A 24,774-nucleotide genomic window follows, 5' to 3' on the forward strand; every position below is an offset into this window, starting at 1 on the left:
TCTATCAAAGTTGCAGAAAGTCTCTATATTATTATTATTATTATTATTATTATTATTATTATTATTATTATTATTATTATTATTATTTTGGAGCTCTGGATTTTAACTTTTCAGTGCTTTGTAAGTCTAGTTTGGCTAAGGTAAATACTGTAGGATCTGATCTTGCCAATGCTGCAGTATCTGTGGCTACTGTTAGGGGAATCAGACCCAGAGCTGCTGTGGGATGGTCACCTCCTTTATTACAAGCACTGGCAGCTGCTTTTATGTATGTCTTCTCTGGGTAAATTAACTGAAGTGTACCTCCTGGCTTGGGATCAGCTGATTTATGCTTGAAGTGAGGCTTGTTTTTTCTCTTTTCTGATTAGCTAATCTTTTGTGATAAACTAAAAATGGCAAGGGATGAGCTGTGATGTTAAACAGCAGAGGTGGCTTGGCTTTGCTTTTTTTTTTTGCTTTTTAAGTCTACCCACTGCCTCAGGAGGAAGGCAGCTGCACTTATGTATCTAGTCTCTATGGAAGGCCCTTATTTGAAAAATCTGTAATTGAGTGGACAAAGTTTCTGGTAGCTGGAGAGAATCTATTCAGCAAAGGGTTGAAAAGGATGAGGGGAAAGCATGGTAGAGAGCAAGAAGTACTAAGGGCTCTATTGAGCAGGAAACCTATGTAGGTGTTGTGGGACAATTAGACTTGTCAGACAAAACACTACAATGCATTTGTGAGGAAAAAAGCATGGGGAATGTTAAAGCTTTGAAAAGGGCAAAGAGCTTGCTAGAAATACCTCAAAAGCAAAGAAGTTGATTTGGGTGATCTTTGAAGGAGAGCAGGTGATGGCTGCTTCAAAAAGAAGGTGCACAATGTGTGTTAGTCATAGGGTTCCTGCCTGTTTTTTTTCTCCAGTAGCTAAAACCCTGAAGCACAATTGCTAGGTTGGCACCATGGGGGAGAGCTCATAACTCAGTTTAAGTTTCTTTGCCTCTTTGCTCTTTCTTTATAGAGCTGTTCCAATACCCAGCTTCCCTCATTCAGGGCAGTTTCTCCCTGCCTGCCTTTTCAGCCCCTGCCTTTCATGCCTGCTTTGGAAGCCAAGGAGGCCTCTGTTGCACAGAAGGAATGGATGTCTTCCCTATAGTGCAGGCAAATAATCCTGTGAACTTGTTTGTCTTTGAATGATTGCCACTATTTGAGTTTTGTTACATCAGATTTTAAGATTAGTTAATTGCTTAGGTTTGACAAACTGGCTTATGCCTAGCAGGGCTCGTTTCCTCAGCTGGTGGCTGATGGCAGCTGATAGTGTGATGTGTTAATGAACAGTCCCTGGCACACTCTGAATGGGTTTGCTGTCAAGTAAGGAAAAACTTCAGATGCCTAAAGATCAACCCGTTAGTGATTAGGTTAGTGACAGCTCGTAGCCTCTTTTTAGATTTTCCTTTGGTGCGTCACCCTTTGATATAAAGACAGCTGTGTGCCCCTCACTCATTATGTAGACCAAGCTTTTTATTTCCACATCTAAACAAGCTGTCCATTGTTTTAATCACTCAGTAATCTTTTTCTGCATCTCTTCTGTTTGAATTCTTGTTAATCGTGGTGACTGCAAGTGTCTGTGCTAATTCAGATATGGCTCCAGTCTGTATTCAGTAGCATAAATATTTCTATCTTTAAATGCAAATACCTCCTGTGATAAGCATTAAACGTAGCCATCCAAATATATGGGGTGGCTGTGCCTGCCTTGCCAGCATGGGGGGATGTCTGACTAGACTTTTTGCTGTTTTTCATTTATGCACGAGTAGTTGGTCATTTTGCGTGTTGGGAAGAAACCAAATACAACTTAAATGCACTGGGTGCAGTTTTCTTCTGAAAGTTAATTGTCCTGTGTCTCTTCTAAGCTGTACTGGTTTTCCACAAGTGTTTGAGAATCCCTGCCCTGATGAAGTTTCTCCAGAGGTCTGCCAGCTGGCTCTTTATTCCTTTTCCTCTTACTCTGCTGCTTTCTTTCTCATCCTGCACTCTTCCATCTTCTCTTAGTCCTTTTTTTTGTTGTTGGTTTTAGCAGTTTTTAAAATTGTTTTGGAACATCTTCTTCAGAAGTCTTGGTTAAGCAGTTATGTTTATACCCTGGATTTAAAATGAATTCATCATACTATATTTTCCTGTTACTGCATTTGTTAACTGTTCAGGACATACTTCCAAAGTCATCTCCTTCTGGTAAAGAAGGAACTGCCTTCTTAAGAAATTAGCTGTTACAGTCTTTCAATTTCTCCTTTTCATACAGAACACCTGAAGAAACGCCTGGAAGATTATATGGCCCAGTTCCCAAATGTGAGAATCCTCCGAACCAAAAAGCGAGAAGGCCTGATAAGGACTCGAATGCTGGGGGCCTCGGTGGCCATTGGGGATGTCATCACCTTCCTGGATTCCCACTGTGAGGCCAATGTGAACTGGCTGCCACCTCTGCTAGGTAAGCACCTGGTGCTGTATGTGGCTGAAGACTGAACTGCTAGAGAGCTGGCAACAGATGTTGGTGTTGAATTAGTTTTATTTCTACCTGTCTTGAAAGACAAAACAGGCAAACAGAACCCTAAAGCATCAACCAACCACAAGGCTCAGGTGAATTGTTGTCAACTTGCAGCCTTTAATACAAGGTTTTCTTCTGTTCTAGAGGACTGCACTGTATAATAACCCTATCATGTGCTTTGCTTAATTAAAGAGCAGAGGTAATATTATTCTCTTTCCTCACTAAATGAAATTTTAATTTAAAGCTTGTTAGAAGAGTAAACTATTGCATGATCATTCAGCAGCTTGCAAAGAGGAATGGCTTTGTGATACAGGAAAGATCTATACATACAGTTTTTAAGTAGATTTTAGGGGTTTTTTTCTCCTGTACAGCTATATTTAACTTAATAGTCTGCAAGTCTGTGGAAAACACTTCTTGCGAGTGACAGCTGCTGGTGTGTATTTGTAGAACGTGTGCAGTCCTTTCCAAGGCAGTGCTTCATCTTCAAGGAGACATCAGTTTTACAATGTCAGTTCTTGACAAGGATGACTAATTGAAAGGACAGTGCCTTCTGTTTCTGATACCTGTATGCTTCTGGCCAGTACCAAACTCTTTTACAACCCTAAGGCAAGTGACCTATCAAAGCTCTCTCTGAGGTGTGACTTTGTTGAATAAACTGTGGCAACAATAGCCAAGTGGCCATGCAAGAAAAACTAGTTAGATTTGTCAGCAGGACTGTTGGATGGTAATACTGTTGCTTTCACTACAGATTGTATCTGATAACAGTGTAAAACATTTGCAGCTTCATGAGCCCTGGGGAGGGAGGACAGAATTAGCTGAAATACCACTTAAATGAGAACATGTAGAGTAGGCTTTAATTTTAAAGCATAGATAGGATTTCTGTTAGATGTGCATTAGAAGCTGAAGCATCATTTGTCACCTCTGCTCTGAAAGTTAACTTTCAACAAGAGACTGTCTCAGTAATAAAGTATTTAAGAAGTTCCAGATGCTTATGCAGGAGTTAATCCTGTCTTGTGTTATTTGGATGGAAGAAAAGGTTGAGGGGAGGAGGTATACTTGCATTTCTTGAGCCTGCTGAGAGTAGTTCTGCCATTAGTCTGAGCTGCTTCCTGCCAGATTCTGGCACAGCAATTAAAGGTGGGTGGTACAATGGGTTATTGCTCTGGCTTTGGATCAGGGCAGGAGGGTTCACATCCCGGTCACTTGTTAAGATGAAGGCTGTTCACTGAGTACAAGACTGTCTGGTTGTCTTTCTAGTCTGCTTCTGGGTAACAGGCACTTTAGCATAAATGTCTAGTGTTTTTATCTCAATAGTTCTAGCTTGAATATCTGAATTATTGCAGAAATACCAGATGAATTTTCATGAATTGAAGCAGCTACCTGAAAGAGCACTAACAGGAATAAAGCTGTGTCACTCTTAAGCAACTTTCATATTTTGATGCTCTGTTCTATAAATTCATGGTCTGTGGAACCAAGTGGTGCAGGTTTTCTAACATGTTTCTCCAATCTTCAGATCGTATTGCCCGGAACCGCAAGACTATCGTGTGCCCCATGATTGATGTTATTGATCATGATCACTTTGGATACGAGACTCAGGCTGGAGATGCAATGCGAGGTGCATTTGACTGGGAGATGTATTACAAGAGGATCCCCATTCCTCCTGAGTTACAGAAGCTTGATCCCAGTGATCCTTTTGAGTAAGTTACTGAAATGCAGTGCTCTGAGAGCTGTCTAACAACTGACACCCTGTTACTGGCTTGGTTTATGCCTCAGTGTAGTAGAAGTCAGAAGCTGGTGTTAAGCTACTTGCTTTTTGGGAGCTGTTTGCTTTGTTGGTTTGAAAGAAATGCAGTGTGTAGCAGCTGGGAACACTCTCCTTCTCATTACTGTTTTTACCACCTTCATTCCTGCAGAAGTTAACATTTCATTTAAAACTATACTGTGCAACATTGAATGTGGTCGTTTATTACCGAGGTTCTTTCAAACATAACTTAGTATCCCTAATGACCTGCCAAAAACAACAGACCAATGGCAGCTTATATGTCATTCCCAGGTGTGTAGGGGGAAGAAAACCTAGCAGAATAATTACAGCAATTTTGATGATTGCAGTGCAATGCAGAAGTAAAATCTGTGAGCAAGTTATGTTCTGCTGTTGCTGTGCTCACCAACATTGAGACAGTTCTGCTGTCCTTTATGCTTCTGCAATGTTCCAGAAAACCCCAACAAAACACCTTTTGAGGTCAAGCTCAATGACTTGATTGTAGTACTGAGGCAGCACCACTTGTGCAGCACTATGAGTCCCTCTGGGAGAGGTTATGTCCTGTCAATGATGAGCTCTTTTGCCTTTTTGGAGGAGAGGCTTTGGCTGGTTCTGAAGGGAGCCTGGTCTGGTCTTCCTCATTTGCAAGTGGGAAATTAGTAGATAATGCAAAGCCAACTGTTTGATGCTCTGACAGTGCTGCAAAGGCACTAGGAACATTGGGCGGTTAAAAGAGTATTTGTCAACTCTTCCTTTGTTTCTTACATGTGTAGCTGGAGATCTGTATCTTTGAATGTGTTTGTAATATGGAGTCTGGTTTTTCCTTAAGGTCTCCTGTAATGGCTGGAGGACTGTTTGCAGTCGATAGAAAGTGGTTCTGGGAGCTGGGAGGGTATGATGCAGGTCTGGAGATATGGGGAGGAGAGCAGTATGAAATATCCTTTAAGGTGAGCTATGTTCTCTGGAAATTACTTTTGTTTTGAAAAGTAAGAATTTTTCTGAGGCACAGAATGTGAATGATCTGTCTTGTCCTTTTGCGTGTGACTAAAGGTGAAAGAGCTGGGAGTAGTAAGATAGTACACAGAAGAAACAGCGATGATGTGACCAGTCATTTGTGAGGGTCAGTTTTGGAGCTTGATTAGCTGGGGAGTGCCCTGTTCTGTGATCACAGCTTCAGATGCATGTGCTCTTCCCAGAAAGGGTAAGTCAGCTTCCCTGGAGCTCGCTCTGACTGTTAGGCTGCTTAGTACTCACCCTGGCAAGATGACTAAATGTCTTCCTTGAGGGAAGGAGGATTGAGGCAGCTCAGTGTTTGCCCAGTTGAGTGCCTCAGCCCTGAACTTGAGTTCCCAGAGATGAGAGTAACTTACTGTCTGTAGTCAATCCATCTGACTCCTGGCTGCAAGGAACTGAGACTATTAATTACCCTGCAAAAAATCTTCAACAATTGGAATAATAAGTGTTGCTGGCAGTGACTTCAGATCATTATCTGCCTGGCTTGGGGACAGTTCTGTTACTTACTGATTGACTAAACTGTTCAGTTGAGGGCTTTACAATGAGTTAGCCAACTGGCCAAAAATGCATTCAAATAGCAATGAGAGAATGTGACCCACAAAGACTGCTGGTACCTGTGTTATCTTAGAATGTGGCACTCTGAAACCCATAGGAGATTCAGTGGAATATCCCAGACCACTGAAGGCAGGTGGCTAGTCATGAGTGGTGGGAATCCCTTCCATAGCCTGGAGCAGAGAGTAAAGATTTTCTAAAATTCATGTTTCCCCTGGCAAACAGGTTCTTAAATCTCAGCAAATTCAAAAGCATATCAAACCATATTCAGCAGGCTGTATTACCATACACACCATGTACAGCAAACAATGCAAGCAAAGACATTGTTTTTAAGATAATGTCTTCCTCCTCTGTTTACTCACAGAAACCTTAAGTAATAGAGTCACACTGGAGGTCCCTTGTCATCTACTGGCAGCAGGAAGGGAGAGGCAGGGGGCACCCTCTTTGAAGATGTCGTTACTGTCAGAGCCATTTATTCTTTGTGTTGCCTGTAATGAAATGGTGTAACATAGTCATTCTCTCTGGGGGGCATGGCAGTATTCAGCCTCTTTTCCTTGGCCCTTTTTGGAAATGCTGGTTTCCAAGAGCGATGACAGTGGCTGGGCAAGCCCTTTGTCTCTAATGCCACAGCAGACAGTCCCACTGCTTGATCTGCAGGAAATAAGACTACTTCATTCATCTGTTTGCTTATCCTCTCTGAAACACACTGTGTTTTATTTCAGTCCAGAGATGGTAATTTATGGAGGGATAAATTTGCTTTAATTAATCTCTGCAAAGACCCCCTTTTTCATTGTGCAACAGAAAGATGAAGTTTTAACTGAAAGAAGCCCAGTGTATTTTCAGAAATTAAGATAAATTGATACATTCATCTGTGGCTGATAGATTTAATAATTCTGCTGGAATTGCAAGAATAGAAGGTTTGTTCGTAGAATTTATGAAGCTATGACATTTCCTGGCAAGCTTAGAGCTACGTTTTTACCTTTAGAACCAGACAGATTTTGTAGTTAAAGGGGAACTGTCAAATGAGTTAAAGCTCTAGTTTTAGATGCGGGGTACCTGCTTTCACATTATTTATTATGTAATGGGAATTCAGATTCTAAGTGTGCCAAATGTATAGCCTGTCTTTAACAAAGAATCCATTCCTGTGCCTAGGAGTTGTGGGTGCAGGTACTCTTTTGTACTGCTGGTCTTTGGTCCTTTTTATCAGATCTGGCCTTATCAAGCCTCACTCAGAGTAGATCTTTAATTTTTTTTTTCTTCCCTTAAGCATTTTCTTTTGACCTTGCATGGAGTGTGCTTTACAGGGTTTTTGCCTTTATTTTATAATCCAGGGTTCTGTTGCTGAGAGATTGGAAATAAGTTTATTGAAGAGCATCTTGCCTTTCTGTTTTGAGATCATATATATTTCTTTCATCAGCTGCTCTGCTTTCTTCTGAGAAGAAACTTTCAGGCTGAGGGCAAACCAACAGAAAATATCAGTGTTTAGCACCTCAGAAAACACTCGGCCAGAGGATGGATCAAACTCTATTAGCAGAAGCCTTACTCCTTTTATGAAATGTGTACACCAGACACCACTAGAAAACACAGCATGCTGGAGGGACAAAATAAAATGTAGATTAACTTTTAATTATAAACACATTTTCTAACCCTAACTGCTGGTATGTAGTTTTCTGCATCTTCTCAATTCCTTAAAACAGAAATTTCTGTATTAGAAATGAAGGAATCAATCTGTCCGTTCCGTATTCAAGCAGAAAACACATACTTCTTCCTTCTTTCCCTCTGTGTATGTCCTGAATAGCTTGGTGTCTATAAAACAATACTTCCACAGGTCAAGGGTCTTCCTGTTTCAGGTTGTCATCAGATGCAAAATGAAAATTTCAGTCTTTAATTTTACTTCCAGGCATTACATTTCTTCAAATAAGCCTCTTTTTCTGGAACCCTGCTTGCAGAGTGCTCCAGACAACCTGCTCTGCAGATCTGCATGGCACAGGAACCATTCTCCTCCATCTCAGTGCTCCATAGCTTCTGTTCACATAACATAGTTCATATCTCTAATGCATGCATCACCTTTGCCCCATGTCAACAGCATGTTTCTGATTCACATTTTGCTCCTGGCAGGTCCACAATTAGGGTGCAGCTGCCAAGTGATCACTTCTGACAGCATTTCTAGTTGTGTTGCTGAAATTAGTGCTGGTTGTGAGCCTCCACTGCTTATTCCAGGCACATACATCACTTTTCAGCAGTTCATGTTTGCCCACACTGAAACAGACTGAGCATTCTGCTACTTTTTTTTGTGGATTTTTTAAAGCCAGCACATGCTGCTTATTTCTAAGGCTCTCAGCTGTAGTGCAGGGTGGCTTCTTTCTCCCTTCCTATCTGGTGATGCAAAGATCAGTTTCAGACCATTGCCTTGAATTTTTGACCTCTGTTCACCCTCTGTGCTTGGTTCAGGTTCCAGAGTAGCCTCCCACCAAGCAGCAGCTAGAAAGTGGACCCCTCCACTCTCTAAAATGTGATTATTGAAAAGTACTATCATTACTCTAATGTGTTCCAGACAGCAAGGAGAAGCTGTGCAGTTGTGTGTTAGGAGAGAGAAGGTGTGCAAACACACTGATCCCAGTGCCTTGTGAGCTCCCTTCATCTTTCATAGAGCAATAAGTCACAGCTGCAACAGCAGCTCATGCTGACAATACAGAGGATTACAATTTTCCTAAATAATTGCTTGTACTTGCTTTCATCCTCTCACCTACCTTGTTATGCAGAGAACCTCCCTTGACTTGCCCACTGTGTCCTTTTCTTCCCACCTTTCAGTGTGTGCTAAAACAACCAGCCAGCTTCTCTCCATTGGTCTGTCCTATGGTCTTTATTTCTGTTGTGACTTGCAGAAGCAGCTTTATTTTCAAGGCCAGACCCTTTTCCTTTGTGTTTCTTCCCTCTTGGGAAGCATTGGCTCATCATGGTGCAGTCTTTGGAAACAATAAACCTTGTATACCCTGATAATTGGTGTTCACAAACCAACTGCAGTATTGTATTGTGTTTCTGAGAGGAGAGGTTCAGCTGTCTTATGTGACATTGCTTTCTGAAACAGCAGAAGGGGAATTGGATCAGCATAGCATTCCCATGTAGAGAATAGGTGGCATATTATCTTGTGCTTTCATAGCACACTAGTGGAGTCAAAGGCCCTTGAGCTGCTTTATGAATATGGAGTTAACAGCTCTCCAGGCCACAGAGCAGATGGAAGCAATATCACTGGTGGTGTTACTTTATTTGCTTTGTATATGGCTTTATTATTAGGATGAGATTGTGGCCTTACAGAAACCTGTTGCATTATGCCCATTAACCTCAGTGTAGCCAGGTTTTCTTTTAATTCTAGCAGATGTGTCAGCTGCTAGATTTCTAGCTCAAAATGTAGATTGGTAAAATTGTGCCTGAGGAGGAAGAGAAATTTCCTGTTCTCTCCTAATGAGATCTGATTAGATCACTGTATAAAGCACTGCCTGCCTGACCAGCTTTAATTCTTATTTTTATGGCATTCTAGTAAATGGCTGGTTGAAATTAAGTGTGTCAAGTTCAGGTTCTGATGTTTACTGTCATGTCAGCCAGGGAGATGAGGCACCATTTCACCTTTCTGTGAAACAAGAGCAGCAAGAAAAAGCTGGCTCCCCTTGCCTAAGGAGAACACAATAAATGACAGTTGGTGTCACTGAGAAGGCACAAGGTGCTGCCCCACTGACAGCGCTGTATTTTTAGCAGTGTCTGTTCAGGTGTGTCATGCCTGTGACCTGTACCCTTGCTTAAAAACAAGCAACTAGCTGTGTGGAGGCGTTCTCTGGGCTAGCAAGCAGCTCTTTTGAGTTTGCTTCACTTGCAGTTATTTCTTGACAGACCCTTGGATGTGATTAACCTGACCTTTAGCTCTAGCTTTCTAATGCTTTTGTTAGCTCTATTTTGCCAATGCATGTCACGCTCTTTTCCTCTCCCCCTTCTTCCAGTTTTATAGATAAGGACTGGTAATTGTCTTTATGGAGGTTGTAATGAGTTCTGTCACCACACAAAGCAGCTCACTAATAAAATAAGTCAAAGCAGCAATGAATGAATGGAAAGCATGCTTTTAAAATTAGATTTGTATTGCAAGTGCCATACTGTCACTTGCAGCATGAGACAATGTTAAAAAGATACTGAGTTGGCAAAGTACCTTGAAAGGGTCACTGAGCTCTGCTAGTACTTTTTAGGAAGCTTTCCATTGCTTCCATGCAGCACTGGTTATTGCAGCATCACTTGGGAGTCAATACTGTAAAGCATGATTATGCAAAGAGCACATAAAACTGATCTTAGATTTTGCTTGTTCTGTAACTCGGTTAAGTAGCTTTTCTTATCATATTACATGTGTTTATGTAATGTCATCTGTTATGCCCGGAGTCTGGTACCAGCTTGGAGCTTTTGGCCCAATGTATCATCACTTCTGTCTAGTTTCCCATACCCCCTGCTTCTCCCATGCACCACTCAGTAAGTGCTGTCTGCATTGCTGCTTCACAGGATCTGCAGGGCAAGGACAGTCTCTCCTCTCCAGCTGAGCACTCACCACAGGGGTCTGTTTCTCACACTACTCAAGGAAGGCATGTTTTCAGAGATGTGTGCACGGTGGCCTGACTTAAAGCCTTCCCTTAGAGATCAGGGGCAGGTGAGGCATCCTGTGGGCAGGCAGTGAGGATAATAAGCTGGTGTTTTCTTTCATGCTGGCGTTGCACTAAAATGCAGCTGCTCATGAACTGATTGGTCTTTCTTGATGCAGGGTGCAGTGCACAGTGTAAGAACAGGGACTGTCAAAGAGGTATGTGTCTGTGCAGCTGAGCTCTAGGCTTCTTCAACTGTTCCTGCAGGTTTTTTATAGCTCCTGGATCTGTTGCAGCTCTTACAGCCTCATACAAGCCTTAGAAACACAAAACTGTCATAGAAACACAAAACATCCCCAATTCTTGTTTTCTCAGTCTACTTGCTAGTTTCCTAGCAGAGAAATCACACTGTGGCCTCTGCAGCAAAAAGCCCAGCAGCTACTGAATAAGAAGCATTTCTAATTCCACTAGGAACTTCACAGAAGCTCAGTGCTGGTTTCTTTTTTAATTTTCATCTCTTCTGTTCCAGCCTCACAAGACACAGCAGGGACAAAAGGAAAAAAATTCTGTAGAAGGACTGTTTGTCAACTTTCTCTTGTGTCTCTCAGCATAACGACATGCCATTAAGTACCTTGAACTTTAAAAGTTGTCAGTGAAAAATATTCCTCTGAGTGCAACCAACCTCCATTAAGTTACACGCAGTCAGCAAATGACTGTAATTATTAGGGCCAGCAGACAGAGCTGAAACTCCAGAGGACTTTAGTGTCAGAGCTAATAATTATGCAGCAGCCTTGGCCAAATATTTCTCTTCTTAGCTAAGTATTTAATATTGTCACTCTAGAATATTAATGGAATTGCCTGCTATGTGTGAAGCTGTTGACTAAGCTTATTGTATAGAGAGCTGAGGTGGCTCAAATTAGCCAGTGAAGGGAGATCAAGAACACTGCATCAGCCTGCAGCACCAGTGGACCTTCTTTAATGCTGCTGCCTTCAAGGCATTAACATAAGATCTGGGGACAAAATGAAGGGCAAGATGGTGTCATGCTTCAAGAATTCAGGAAGTCATTTGTTTTGCATACTGAAAGGTACTTTAAATATTAATTAGGTATCTCTGGGAAACACATATGAATGTATTTCCTAACCCTAATGAAATAGATGGGCTGGTTCAGAAAGCATCTCCTTGGGTCTCACTTGGACAAAATTATTACATCCATGCTAAGTAAGGAATAAAAGTTATTGCAGAGTGTTAGCACAGAGTGAAATGTAAAGATGAAGGAAGGATCTTCTAGGCCTAATCTAGACATTAACCAAGCATCAAGGTAATCTTCTGCAACAGTGTGTGCCAGTGATTTTCTGAGGGCTTTTTTTTAAGGGTTTTTTTTTTTTTTTTTTACCAGGCAGGGATTTCTACTTAATTGTAAGGCTGCAAAAGTAATGAGTGCATGTCAGCAATGAAGCCATATGAGAGCAGTGATAACATGAGAAAAAGCAAAAATTTCTTCTCATTTCTGCCTCTTGAACAGGCTCATGAGTTCCCTGGAGTGCTTGGCATAACACACAGACCCATACTACAGGGTTGGCCTCTCTTTTACAGCGATGTTATACAGCCTACACCCAGGTCTTATATGGCAGTCCAGTTTAACTATTATGGTTACTACCGTTGTAATAACATATATCAATTATAGGGGGCTGTGTGCTTTTCTCTGGGTGCTTGGAATTTTTTTCTGTTATTTTTCTCTAAAGAATGCCAAATTGTGCTGTTTAGCTATTGGGCTTGGTAGCACTTGTGCTAAATCAAGGCTTTCTGCATGGCTCTAAGCATGTAGTTACAGGATTTGAGACTAAGGCAGGGAGGAGAGGGAATTTGGGAGAGAGTGTACTTTAAATAAAAAATCTAGGTTAATCTTTTTCATTACTTGAAAACCTTTCTTTTATTTTGTTTTTCTCTATGTAACAAAGAGTGAATCTGCATCTCTGCTGTTCCACAGGTATGGATGTGTGGGGGTCGCATGGAGGACATCCCTTGCTCCAGGGTTGGTCATATCTACAGAAAATATGTCCCATACAAGGTTCCAACAGGAGTCAGCCTGGCAAGGGTAAGTGGCAGTGGCATTCCCCATGACAGCCCTCTGACTGCAATGTGACCGTGCTGCTGGCTCTTCTTACCCCACAATGGAAGGCACATGTAGGCTTTGTATTTGTGTAGTAGTCAAACAGAGCAGTTCTGCAGTGGTGGACGTGCAGCACAAAGGGAAGAGAGCCTGGGGGAGCTGCAAACTCATGTGCAGGCCAGCACTGTGCTACAGACACTAGCAGGGAAGGGGCTTTGCAATCAGGAAATGGCTATGGAATCACCACTAAAAACAAGATATGGATTTATTGGGATAATCCTTCAGTCATTTTACAGCTGTTCTCTCCAAAAGCAGCAGGCTTCAGTGTGGTGATTGTGTTTTGGTGATTGAAAGACCTCTCAGCTTTAAGCATCGCAGACCACTGAATGGGCAAGCTGTAATTTTCCAGAATGGAATGTTCTGTGCCATCTTATTTCTTTATCTGGTGTCACCCAAAGAGGTGATAGGCTTTTGCCTATCACGCACCAGCTTCTCCAGTTAATTTCCACATTGAGAAGGGATTGTATTGCCCTCTGGTGGGAGAAAAAAAATCATAGGAGCGGGAAAGCTGCAAAACTAAAAAGCACAAAAAAAGTATCCTGCTGTTCTGCAGGCCAATGGCTTGCACAGTGTTAAAATGTTTCCCAGTTTAACAACATTGCCCTGGTTACAGGTTTGGATTTATTACTCAGCTCAGCAATGACCTGTCAGAGGAATCGAGTGCTCTCCTGTCTGTGCCATCTCTTCAGGAAGGAGCTATATTTCTTTTGGTTCAGCGTTGGGCTCTTGCATACTCCCACAGTGCTGGAGGCAGATGGCTGTAGGAAAGGCTGTTTTGTGGCATGTAAGATTGTACAGTCACCTCAAGATAGGCTGCTCTTGTGTATAGGCTGCATTTAGGGCAGGGTCAGAGCACTGCTCATTATTAACATCCTAATGGTTTTGGTAGAGAAGCACCTTCTTGCATGAAGATGGGCAGTGCTGCTGGGCCACTGAAGGCATGGCATGGCACTGTGTGGCACCAAGAAAGGTACCTGATGTTGCCAGAGACCAGTCCAATGTCCAATGGTCTCTTCAGGGTATTGTGACAAGCAGTAGGGCAGGTGTCTTGAGAGGCTGTTGCTCTTTGCTGTCTTGGAGTTACACAGTGGCTTAAGCTTTACAGTGATATGTGAAACATACTGCTGCCAGCAAGTAAACCCTCTGCATCTTTTCTGAGGGGTCATTGTCTGGAAATCCCATATTCCTGTGGTATCTCAGAGTTTCTCCTAAGCAGCTTTTTACCCAAGAAAATGGAGAAACAGTAGTAAGAGAGAATATTGTGAACTGAAGCTTTCCAGAAGCTGCTACTGAAAATCCCCTTCCTAGGTGGATATAAAAGATGCAATAAGAAGGATTTAAGAAGACAGCCTTTTGGCAGGGACTTTTGAATGTCCAGTGGTGTTTACCAGCATCATTTTCTGATTAGCTTCTTTACAGAGAAAAAAAAAAAGAAAAACAACCCTCAACTTCTTATTCATGTTGTTTTTCTTCACCACAATGAGCTAGATATAATGGCCAAATGCCAGGATTTTGTTTCGACCTCAGCTGAAAATATCTTTCTAAAAGTCTAGAGCATAATAAAAATAATCTTCATTCTGAAGCTGGAGAGAGTGGATGTGAATGAAAATCCCTTCTGATCAAAAACAGGAGAGCTGCTCTGAATGCTAATGTCAGTAGTTTGTGCAGAGTGTTCTCAGGTGTTTTTCCCTCTGGTTTTCACACGTGGCTGTTGCCCACGCAGAACCTGAAGCGGGTGGCTGAGGTGTGGATGGATGAGTATGCAGAGTTCATCTACCAGCGCAGACCCGAGTACCGGCATCTGTCTGCAGGGGACGTGGCGGCGCAGAAGGAGCTTCGCAACAACCTCAATTGCAAAAGCTTCAAGTGGTTCATGAACGAGGTCGCGTGGGACTTGCCGAAGTTTTACCCACCAGTGGAGCCTCCAGCAGCTGCCTGGGGAGAGGCAAGTTCGTGCTCTGAAAGCTGCAGTGAGCAAACAGGCTGCAGTTTGGTGTTGTTTTTTTTTAAAGTTGCCTTACATGTGGGCTCCAGTGCTGGTTTGCTGTGAGTAAGGTGGCAAACGTTTAGTGATCCTGCTTGATACATTTCAAAGACCAGAACTGCTCTGCCATTGCATTGGCCTGACCAAAGAAGGCAGTTAGGCAGCTGTTTCTGCTCGTGCACGGCTATGGAGAGAAGGGAGACTTGGCTTGCTCTGCATGTTGCATAGTTAGTAGAAGGCAGAGCAGGCCAACAGGGAGGGAGAGGTGGCAGCTGAGCAATAGTAGGAATCTTGTCTTTCCAAAGGGCTACACAACTGTGTGGAGCTACCCTCCTCTTTAGCTTCCCCATCTGAAAGCCAGGAAAACTATCCCTGGTTTTCGTGTTTTGAAAGTCAGTCAGCTGTGTTCTGGACAAGAATCACCCCAGGAGTCAAGTTGTGGGTTCCTACAACAACAGCAAACATGGTGGGCTCTGCAGTCCTGTAGCTAATGGGTTTTGCTGTGTCCTGCTGTACAGCTGGTGATGGGTCCCACTTTGGGTTCCTGTGCTTTCTTCTAGGTGTTATCTGCCAGCTCAGATATAGTTAAGTGAGGAATCTTACAACTGTCTTCATACAAATACCACTACTCTAGGTAATTTAAGCCTTCTTTCCTGTTGCTGGGTACGAGTGGGAGGTTCAGTGACTCATGTACTATTTCAGATACGCAACGTAGGCACTGGACTGTGTGTGGATACTAAGCACGGAGCCCTGGGATCCCCACTGAGGCTGGAAAACTGTGTGAAGGACAGAGGAGAGGCAGCATGGAACAATGTGCAGGTAACAGTCCCTCTGATAAATCATCAGCCCCTAAATAAATTTGTGGAGGGAGAAGTTATAAGAACAAATGCTTGAGAAGAAAGGCCATTGCAGAACTCTGCCAGGTGAACAGAGGGTGCTGTGGACCTCAAGGCTCATGTGCTAATTAAAGCTGATGGGCTTGTGGCACGATGTGGCTTGGGCTTGTGGCAGGGTCTGGAGCCTGGCAGAGCTTGTGCAGAGCTTTTGTCTCCACTTTGAAGTGTACAAAAGAAAGCACAAGAAAACAATGTGCCAAAAGAGTAAAAGAAACCAGCAACAAGGCAGCTGTAATATGTAACAAAGTGAATATTAACTTCAAAGGTTGTGCTGAAAGAAGTGATAGAGGAGCATCATGCATATTAATGAACCTGCAGGAGCATTCAATAACTGCTTAGTATCATCCCTCTGACGGAAGGCAAATGCATTGTAAACACCCAGTCATTGCTGGAGAGAGATGAAACTGGTCAGGCTATAGATTCACATTCTCAACATATAAGGTGCCAGAAAAGACAGCTTTATTGTAACAGAAGCGAAGGAAATACTAGTTTGTCTAAACTGTAGCAGCTGAGCTGAGAAAAGCTCAAGAAAACAATGCCTCTATTACAGAGCCATGCATAACTCTTCAGGGAAATGGCTTCAGTAGTAGGAGACAAAGGGTTGTTGCATATCAATTTTGATGCATGAAAAATAGGAAGAAAACCAATTTGTGCAACCACAGTCCAAAACTAAGCTTCTGTTGTGTCAGGAGGGTCTTGAACAATTAGTGTTGGCTTATGTTTAGGAGGAGTATGTGTTTTGAACTTGTGTAGCACTGAGCCTAAATGATTGTGGTAATTTCTCTCCCCAGAGAGGTTTGCAAGTGAGATGGAAACAAAGCAGCTTCTTTGTGCAAAAGTTTTGGCCATGCTGCTTTCAATAGTAGCACCCTGCTCATTACCAGTCTTTTACTGCCCCATGATACATACCTCTCTGAAGAGAGGACCATTCCTCCACCTGAAGCCAAAAGAAGCCCCCAAAATGGTCTTCCATTCAGGTACTGAAAGGCTTGTGGTGGCTGGTAAGCCTGCAGAACCATGTTGGCTAGTGTTGGTTGCAGAGGACACTTGCAACCTTGCTGGAGATGCTGTCCTTGTCAAAGTAGAAAGCAAAAGCTTGACACTAGTCCCTGCCTTTAAACAAGTTTCCTTTGTGTTATTCAGTTGTACACTGCTTGAAACAAGCCAAGCCATGATCATCAGATGAAAATGCAACTTGACCATTCTATTGTCTCAAGCCAATGGCCAAAAGTAAATGCCACAGGGGCAAAGGATGCATGTGGTGGTACTTCCTCTGACTGTTCTCCTCTAGCCCAATTCCTGTGGCTCAGGGATTACCAGGCCATGTGTACTGTCACCCATGTGTACTGTCATCAAGGCCACAGCATTGCCAGGCATTGATAAGTTGTGCCCGGTCACTACAGCTCAAGTCCTTTTTCTATTCTGTAGTATCCCTCCTTTCATTCTACCCCAAAACTGCAGGGTCAGTAGGAGAGCACCAGACACTGCCCTGCTGATTGTCCTTCTGACACTCTAGTGAGGTGGTAAGTTGTGGGCCTCCTGGTCTCTTGTCACAGAAGGTGTGGTACAGACTCTTCTCAAGGTGACTGCAGACTGCCTGTGCAAACACAGGTATTTACTGCCAGCTTTAACTTGGAGCTTCTGTAGCTCTCTGCCTTTCTTGCTAGCTGTGAAGTGCTGTAATTGGTCAGCTGCTCACTTAATCCGTGATGTATGTCTGCACTGCAGAGTCATTCAAGGCTGCTATTAGTACCCAAGCTAACAAGCATGGCTGTTTGCAGCAGCACAGCCTCATTTGGCATGCTGTGTGGCTTTCTGTGGGGTGGCTGTTACAGACCCCTACTCAGCAGTCCCTGTCCCCAGAGGTGGAAGTAATTTTTCTCTAGAAGACTGTCCTTTCCCTTAAGCTATCCCCACCCTGTGGGCAAAGAAGGGGACATTGTTCTGCTGGTGAAAGCACTGGGCCCAGCATCAGCCATCCTGAGGGTCCTGTTTCTCCTGGCAGGTATTCACATTCAGCTGGAGAGAAGACATCCGTCCTGGGGATCCTCAGCATACCAAGAAGTTCTGTTTTGATGCCATTTCCCACAGCAGCCCAGTAACCCTCTATGACTGTCATGGAATGAAGGGGAATCAGCTCTGGAGATACCGAAAAGTGAGTGTGTGTGTGCGCATACGTGTATTCTCATTTCAGGTGTCCAATTGCCTGTAAGCACTTAGGTTTCCTTAAAATGTCACCACTCATGTTTTATTCCTCCTCTTCATGTAGCTGTGATAAGAGAATCTGCAGACAATCTGCTGTCATTGTGCTATTAATTACCCTTGATTAGAAAGAGGTGACTCACCTGTGCCACTGGTTAGAAAACAGTGAGGACAGCTTCTTCAGGGCTTGCTAAACAGGACATTTCCTTGCAGTCATGTCCACAGCTGGCAGTGAGGTGATGCAACGCCCTGAGAAAACCTGTTTGCAAAGAGGTGTGGTGTGTTTATTGGTTTGTTCTGAATACTAGAAGACTGTGCCAAAAGTAGATAAGGATTTATTTATCCTCTCACTAAGCACAAGGCTCTTGTGGCCAACAGGTAAGTAAATTCTTGACTAAATGCCCTGTCCCAGTCCTTGCAGTCTGCATGCACAGTGCCTTGGAGTGACTGCAGCAGCAGCTGAGCCTGGAGGCTAGAGAGCCTGGCTTCAGAGCTGTAGAGCTGCTTGGTTCAGATGAGGTTTGGGCTGGATACTGTTGCAAGAAGTGGGAATAAACCCTGACACTTGCCAATCATTTCAGTGTGAAATAGCTTCTTCAGGTACATCCAAGTGACTAAATATATTGCTGTGGTTTTTAGGATTTCTTTCTGTGGGTTGTAAAACAGCTTTGCATCTTGCTTAGCAACCTCACATCAAATTTCTCTTCTCCAGGACAAGACCCTCTACCATCCTGTAAGCAGCAGCTGTATGGACTGCAGTGAGAGTGACCGAAAGATCTTTATGAGCAGCTGCAATCCTGCATCTCCAACCCAGCAGTGGATATTTGAACACACAAACTTGACAGTCTTGGAAAAATTTAACAGAAATCTTGATCTTTAAAAGACTGAGAAAAATATATATATTTTACAATTATAGTTTTTACTGGGGAGGGTTACAAAAATTTTTTTAAGAATACTTTTTTTTAAACAGTTAAGGTAAAAGGGAGAATCTCAGGAGAAGGTTAATTAGCAGGCCAGTCTTTATTGCAAAGATGCTGCATCCTTCTCTTCTAGGGATGGTGACATTTTAAAGGCTTTGCCAGAGCCACTTCTGTGCTGAGGCTGAACAGAAACTCTGTTTTTAGAGGAGTCTGTGATTCAAACCGCTTTTTTTTTTAAGTTTGGTTTGTTTTGTTTCCCACCTGGGTCTGATGTTAAATGATATTTTGTTATCTGGGACCCTCCAGGAATTTTTGTAGCTGCTACACTACCCGCTGAATTGTTCCCATATAGGTGCTTAATCTTTCAAAGTCCATCTAAGTAAAATCTTGGGTGAAAGATATAATCCTCTGATGTCATAGACATTAAAAAAAAGGGGGGAGGGAATCAAAATATCAAATTAATTATTTTTTTGCCCTAAACCAAAATATATTTCAAACAGGTTGAGTATAGGTTGAGTATTATTACTTTTCAGATCGTAGCTCTGATAAAGGAATGAGCTATAGTGAAGTGCAGTCAAGTGTTGGGAATATCACTGGAGTTATTAGCAGTGAGGAATCTGGGTTTCTGGTCCATTCACTTTGCAGTTCAGTTTGTCACTCACTGTTGAATCTTCAAGGTGAAAGATGAGCAGAGGGTTTTAGAGTAAGCACAGTTCTTACAACTGAAGGCTTTTGCTAAGAGCCTCTGGATATCAGGTTCCAAATTTGCCTCTTATTCAGCATCTTCTTAGCACTAACATCTAGGATTTCTCAGAGTTAAATCTACTACATGAAGGCAACTTCCATTTTTCCTTTAGAGGTTTGAAGGCTGACTTAATTCACAGTTGGTGTGAGCAGATTAATTCCAGATAATTAAGTCAGGGCAGAGATTAGCCATTGGTCTTTATCCATTTGTTCTTCAGTCTGTAGTTTGTTGCAGTCATGAGTTTGGTGGTCAGTAATGTTCTAGCCCTGTGGGAACATGCTGTTCATCTCTCCCAACATCCACAGCACTGTATGGTTTATTGGCACTGGAAATCTATTTGCTTAAGCGAAAGATTGATGGGCCAGTTTCACTAGTACCCTGTCCTTTGTGTAGTCAGTTAGCAGTGCAAGGTATTACCCTTCTGGTTTGGCTGCAGGATCTGCAGACACTGAACCAGAATTTGTCTCATCTCAGCTGCTGGAAAGAAGTCCTGACACTGAAGGGTGAACAGAGAACCATTGGTTTCAAGTCTGTCTGAAACAAGTGATTAAAAATAAAACCCCACACTGGTTGAAAATTAAGTTGTTGCAAGAACAGATTTAATAGTTCAGCCCACTTAATCTTCTACTGAAGGCAGCAGTGGTGTTTTCTAGTACAAGCTACGAATGCTGATGCATTTTGCTCCTGTGTTGCCTAGTGTCAAGAAACCAGCAGGCTGGCTCCCTCTGCAGAGCTCCAGAAGTAACAAACCTTCTAATATTGCCGACCATAGGATCATTGCCCATATTTCAGATGTCTTTGAGGCCGTGTAGTGCTGTATTGTGTCAGCTGGGAGCAGACTAAGACAACCAGCTGCCTCTCAAGTCTGATATACGAGGCTCCAAATAATTTACATCTCTCTCACCCTCACAGTTGAGGCCATATCTGACCTGTTCTGCCTCTCTGGCCCATGCGGTCATAGATCTGTAGAATCCTAGAACCATCCAGGTCGAAAAAGACCCCCGGGATCAGCAAGTCCAACCATCATCCCCACTCCACAAAGTTCTCCCCCAAACCATCTCCACCAACACCATATCCAAATGACCCTTAAACACATTCAGGAATGGTGACTCAACCACCTCCCTGGACAGCCTATTCCAGTGTCTGACCACTCTTACTGTGATATTTTTTTTTTTCCTAACGTCCAGTCTAAACCTGCCCTGTTGCAGCTTGAAGGCCTTCCCTCTTGTTCTGTCGCTAGTTACCTGTGAGAAGAGACCAGCACCAACCTCTCTACAATGACCTTTCAGGTAGTTGTCGAGACTGATGAGGTCTCCCCTCAGCCTCCTCTTCCTCAAACTAAACATTCCCAGCTCCTTCATGCATTCTTCATAAGATTGATTCTCTAGGCCCTTCACCAGCTTCGTTGCCCTTCTCTGTACTTGCTCCAGCACCTTGATGTCTCTCTTGAATTGAGGTGCCCAATGAAGCAAGGGAAACATGGGCACTTTGTTGCAGCTGGGACCAGGCTTGTCAAATGTGTCGGTGTCTAACACTTTAGGAGTGAAGAAAGAAAAAAAAGCTCTAGGCTTTCTTTGTGACAGTTTTGCAGCAGTATTGCTATGGAAGTGACACGAGTGTCAAAGAGAGTTGACATCTTATGTTCTCAGTACCTACAATATGTCTGTCATTAGGATCCCTTTTCATGTCTGTTAAGAGACAGAGCCCCTTTCCAGTGCTTTGTGTCTGACTGTTGCTTTCCTTAAGTTATTAATGCTCTCATTAGTCTGGTAGAGCTGACTGTGGATCACTAGATGGCCTGACTAGATGTCTTTATGAATGTTTTAATACCTGTGGAACAAGAAGCTGTTTGTCTATGAACGGTGCTAGTCTTTTATAAATGGGACACAATCTGCAAATTATATAAATGGACTGGAGGTCGTTCTGCTTAGAGCTTGCAACTTTGTGTGTCTTAGTTTTCTAATGAGAGGATTAGCTTCTGTTTCTAAAATGCATGGCTTGCTTTGTACTTGGGCTCACCTTGTGAAGAGTCCCAGCTGCCTGGCTTGCTGGATGCTTGCTTCAGAGAAAACTGCAGTAACAAACAGGTCTTTTACCACTTAATGATTTTAATCTGGAGAGAAAGGACAGCTCTTAGCAGTCTGCAGCAAAAGATTAGGTAATTGCTGAGGCAATTCTGGTTTGACAACTGACCACCAGTACTTGGAAACTGGAGCTTTAGTGTGAGTCGTCCTACTGGGTCCTCAGTATGGTTGATCTGGTTGGTTTTCTCAAGGTTTGGGATCTGTGTGTGATAAGTACCCTACAAATTCTGTACTCTCCTGGCTGGCTCACTGGGCTTTGAGCTGTTATTTACATCAATTACACTTTTCAATACCCTAGAGGCTTTGTTGAGTAATGTGAAGGCTTAGTATAGCCAGGCATCCAGTGATTGAGAAACATAAGCTGTGTTTCATCATCTACATCTTTAATTGAGCCTTTACTGGGCAATCTGGTTAATTATTCCATTTACTCTTGGTTATTTGTAAGCAGAATTGCTATAGCGTGAATACACAAGCAAATCTTCACATCTGCATGCAAGTCAAGACTGGAGATTAAATACCAGTGATTAGCTAATGCAAAATAAATGTTTTCATATTTTTTCCACAAAACTATTCAAACCACCCTTCTCACCAAGGCTGTTTAAATTCTGCTGTTTTTAAGCATCCCAAACAACAGGAGGATCTCTGGATGTCTGTTATGTCTCATAATAATACTTTGATTTGCTCTTGCAGCTCTTGTTTGTTTGTACTGGTGCTAATCTCTAGGGCCTACAAACAGTAAGAGGTTTGGGGCTCTTATGTGTGCAAGATGTCTTTTTTCATGCCTGGGAAATTAATTTTCTTTTCCACACCATAATAGAAGAATGTGTGGGCCTTACTGAAAGGGGGGAATACAGCATCATTAAAATAAAGATGTGCCTTTTAAAATGTAAATGTACAGCAAATGCTTAAACTTGAACCATTTCCTAGTGCCTTGCTGGACATGAGAGAAGAGGGGAAGGGGTTAGGAGATAAGGATGTAAGAGAAAGCTCGGTTTGTGTAGTGTTTCTGTGGGTTTTTTTAATGTCCAACTTTAAGTACAAAATTTGTGTGAAGATAGTAATGCAGAAGCTCTGGGGTTTCCTCTATTAAATCGATATCATTGATGACTTTGGGGAAGTTGGAGGTTTGTCATTCCTAATAGGAAGACTTGAAAAGGATGGCATCTTCCTCTTGGTACCCTGTAACAACCAAAACTAAAGCAGAGGATGTCTTGGTTAGCTGTTGGATGTTTCATCTCATGGTGAAGGCTTGTGCATTTTATTTTCTAAGTGTCCAAATCAAGTCAGCAGTAGTCCCAGAGGCACATCAGAGCTGGACAAGTGTCTTGCAAAAAGTCGATGCCTTGCATCGCTGGGAAAGCTTTTAAAGGGTGTGTTCGAATCTCTAATGGAGAACTTCTCATCTTCACTTTCTTCCTGGTTTGTTTTACAGTAGTCTGTGCACAGGGCTTTGCTTTCCTTTACTGGAGAGCTCCAGGCAGCAAACTTTCCTTTTCCCTGCACTGAGACATCAGTGTACTGAAAGTCAAACAGGCATGACCAGCAACTGGCAGTGCAAGATCAGGGTGCTCTCGGAGCTGCTGTAGGATCATTACAGCAGCTATGCTGGTTTACATCACCAAAGGGAGAGGGCAGTCACCTCCTGAAAGTCATCCTGGGCTGTCATGTAACTGCTGGGTAAAAAGGGAGAAGCTTTCAATTGAAAGAGCCTGGGAAGGTTGTCTTAAGCAGTCTGGCTCTGCCAACACAAGGAATTCAAGTGTACCTTGCATCCCACATCCACTCCCAACTGCTGTGGTTCATGTTCCTGCTCACCTACTGTATTTCTTCCCACTTGCAACAAAGGAGCCTGGGGGTGCCTGGGCTGGTCCTTATCTGACAAGCAACAATCTAGGCTTCCATTTTAACAATCATTCAGCATGAAAAGCTTCTTATATAATTAGCAAGCCAGTGCCAGAATGGTGTGTAGCTTTAGGTTAATGTCAGATTCTATGGCAGCAAGATTAAAATGTCTTTCACAGAATACATAGCAACAGGGGAGCTGGACTGGGAGTCAGGAGCACTGGGTCCTGCTGCTAGTCTACCAGTGGCCTATTCATCTTGAGCAAGAAAAGTCTTTGTGCTGCAATTTCCCAACCTGTGTAAGATTTAGCTTTTAAGTGCTTTATTTGCTGACCTAATGAGTGTTGAGTCCGTATTTTAAAAAAGCTGCAAGTCCTCACCTGGTTTGAGTGGAGGGGAGAGATGGAATGGGTGGAGAAAGGGAAAGCTGAGATCTGAAATTCCCTTCAGCATTCAACACTAAGTTGTCATATTCCTCATTTACCACTCTGATTTATTTGCATTATAAATGCAAAGTGTGACTGACATAAACTCACCTCCTGCTCTGATTGCTCCTTTTTAGTACACGTGGAGGTCTGTGTATGAAACTAGGCAATGACAGGTTATGGAAATCCTAATAAAAATCCTTTGCCTGTTCTTGCCTCTGCTAGCTGAGTATACTCTTTATTTGCTGCATTTGTGCTTTCTTGATGCTTCTGTATGACCCAAAAGGCTTTAGCAATTCCAGCAGATGTGAAGGATTTGAGAGCTTTATATAAGCCACTGAATCTATGTGGTCTTAAATCTTCTAGTTCAACTCTAGGAAGAAAAGTCCTGCTTCTGATTAGTGAATGAGCAAATATGAACTTCAACCACAAAACAAGATAAAAACTGATCAAGCTAATAGACTAAAACATTAGCCCTTATAATAACAATAACAAATAGCTTTAGCCTCCAGGACAGAGAAGGGAATTGGTTCCAAAATGCATTCTCCAGGATCTCAGTGATAAGGTCTAAGTGTGTCTATTCCTTGTGCTGCATGAATTTTACCTGTAAAACTGGGTGGTGCCTCTTGAATCAGTATATATTCATTTCTGTGCATATTAGGACCAACAGCCTAATATCTGGGGGTGGTAAAGGACTTGTAGCACTTTAATGTAGTAGCTCTCATAAATTGGGAATCATTGATAGAATGCCTGGTGTTTTTAAAGTTGAATGGACTTCCTTTTATAATATATTTAAAATAAATTTTTAATGTGTTTTCTGAAACTGTGTATGCAGAAATGACTGTCCATGTCTGTTTTGCTTCAGTGACTGATTTCCCTTCTCTCTACTTCAAATGAGAAAAAGCTTAGTTACCCTGCTCTGGTGTTTCCTCAGCACAGGCTTCCTGCCCTGCCACATGCTACTCTCCTCTGGCTCTTTGGGAAACATCCTTCCCGCCTGCCCCTTAAAGGTATCAGGTATAAATTGCAAGGTTCACTGTGTTCATGCTGGAACA

The 24,774-nt window shown here is 42.7% G+C and overlaps 1 protein-coding gene across 1 annotated transcript in view; it reads left to right on the top strand.

Moving 5' to 3' along the window:
• Positions 1–24,542, top strand: part of GALNT10 (polypeptide N-acetylgalactosaminyltransferase 10) — an 82,748-nt gene extending 58,206 nt beyond the window's left edge. The window contains exons 5-12 of the mRNA XM_051631353.1: positions 2,270–2,455; positions 4,026–4,209; positions 5,101–5,218; positions 12,439–12,546; positions 14,345–14,566; positions 15,308–15,424; positions 17,507–17,656; positions 18,416–24,542. Of these exons, the coding sequence (XP_051487313.1) occupies positions 2,270–2,455; positions 4,026–4,209; positions 5,101–5,218; positions 12,439–12,546; positions 14,345–14,566; positions 15,308–15,424; positions 17,507–17,656; positions 18,416–18,583 (1,253 nt within the window). The 3' untranslated portion in view covers positions 18,584–24,542. The remainder of the gene's footprint in view (positions 1–2,269; positions 2,456–4,025; positions 4,210–5,100; positions 5,219–12,438; positions 12,547–14,344; positions 14,567–15,307; positions 15,425–17,506; positions 17,657–18,415) is intronic.
• Positions 24,543–24,774: the final 232 nt, after the last annotated feature.

The sequence above is a fragment of the Apus apus genome, chromosome 13, assembly GCF_020740795.1.
Source record: "Apus apus isolate bApuApu2 chromosome 13, bApuApu2.pri.cur, whole genome shotgun sequence".
NCBI lineage: Eukaryota > Metazoa > Chordata > Aves > Apodiformes > Apodidae > Apus > Apus apus.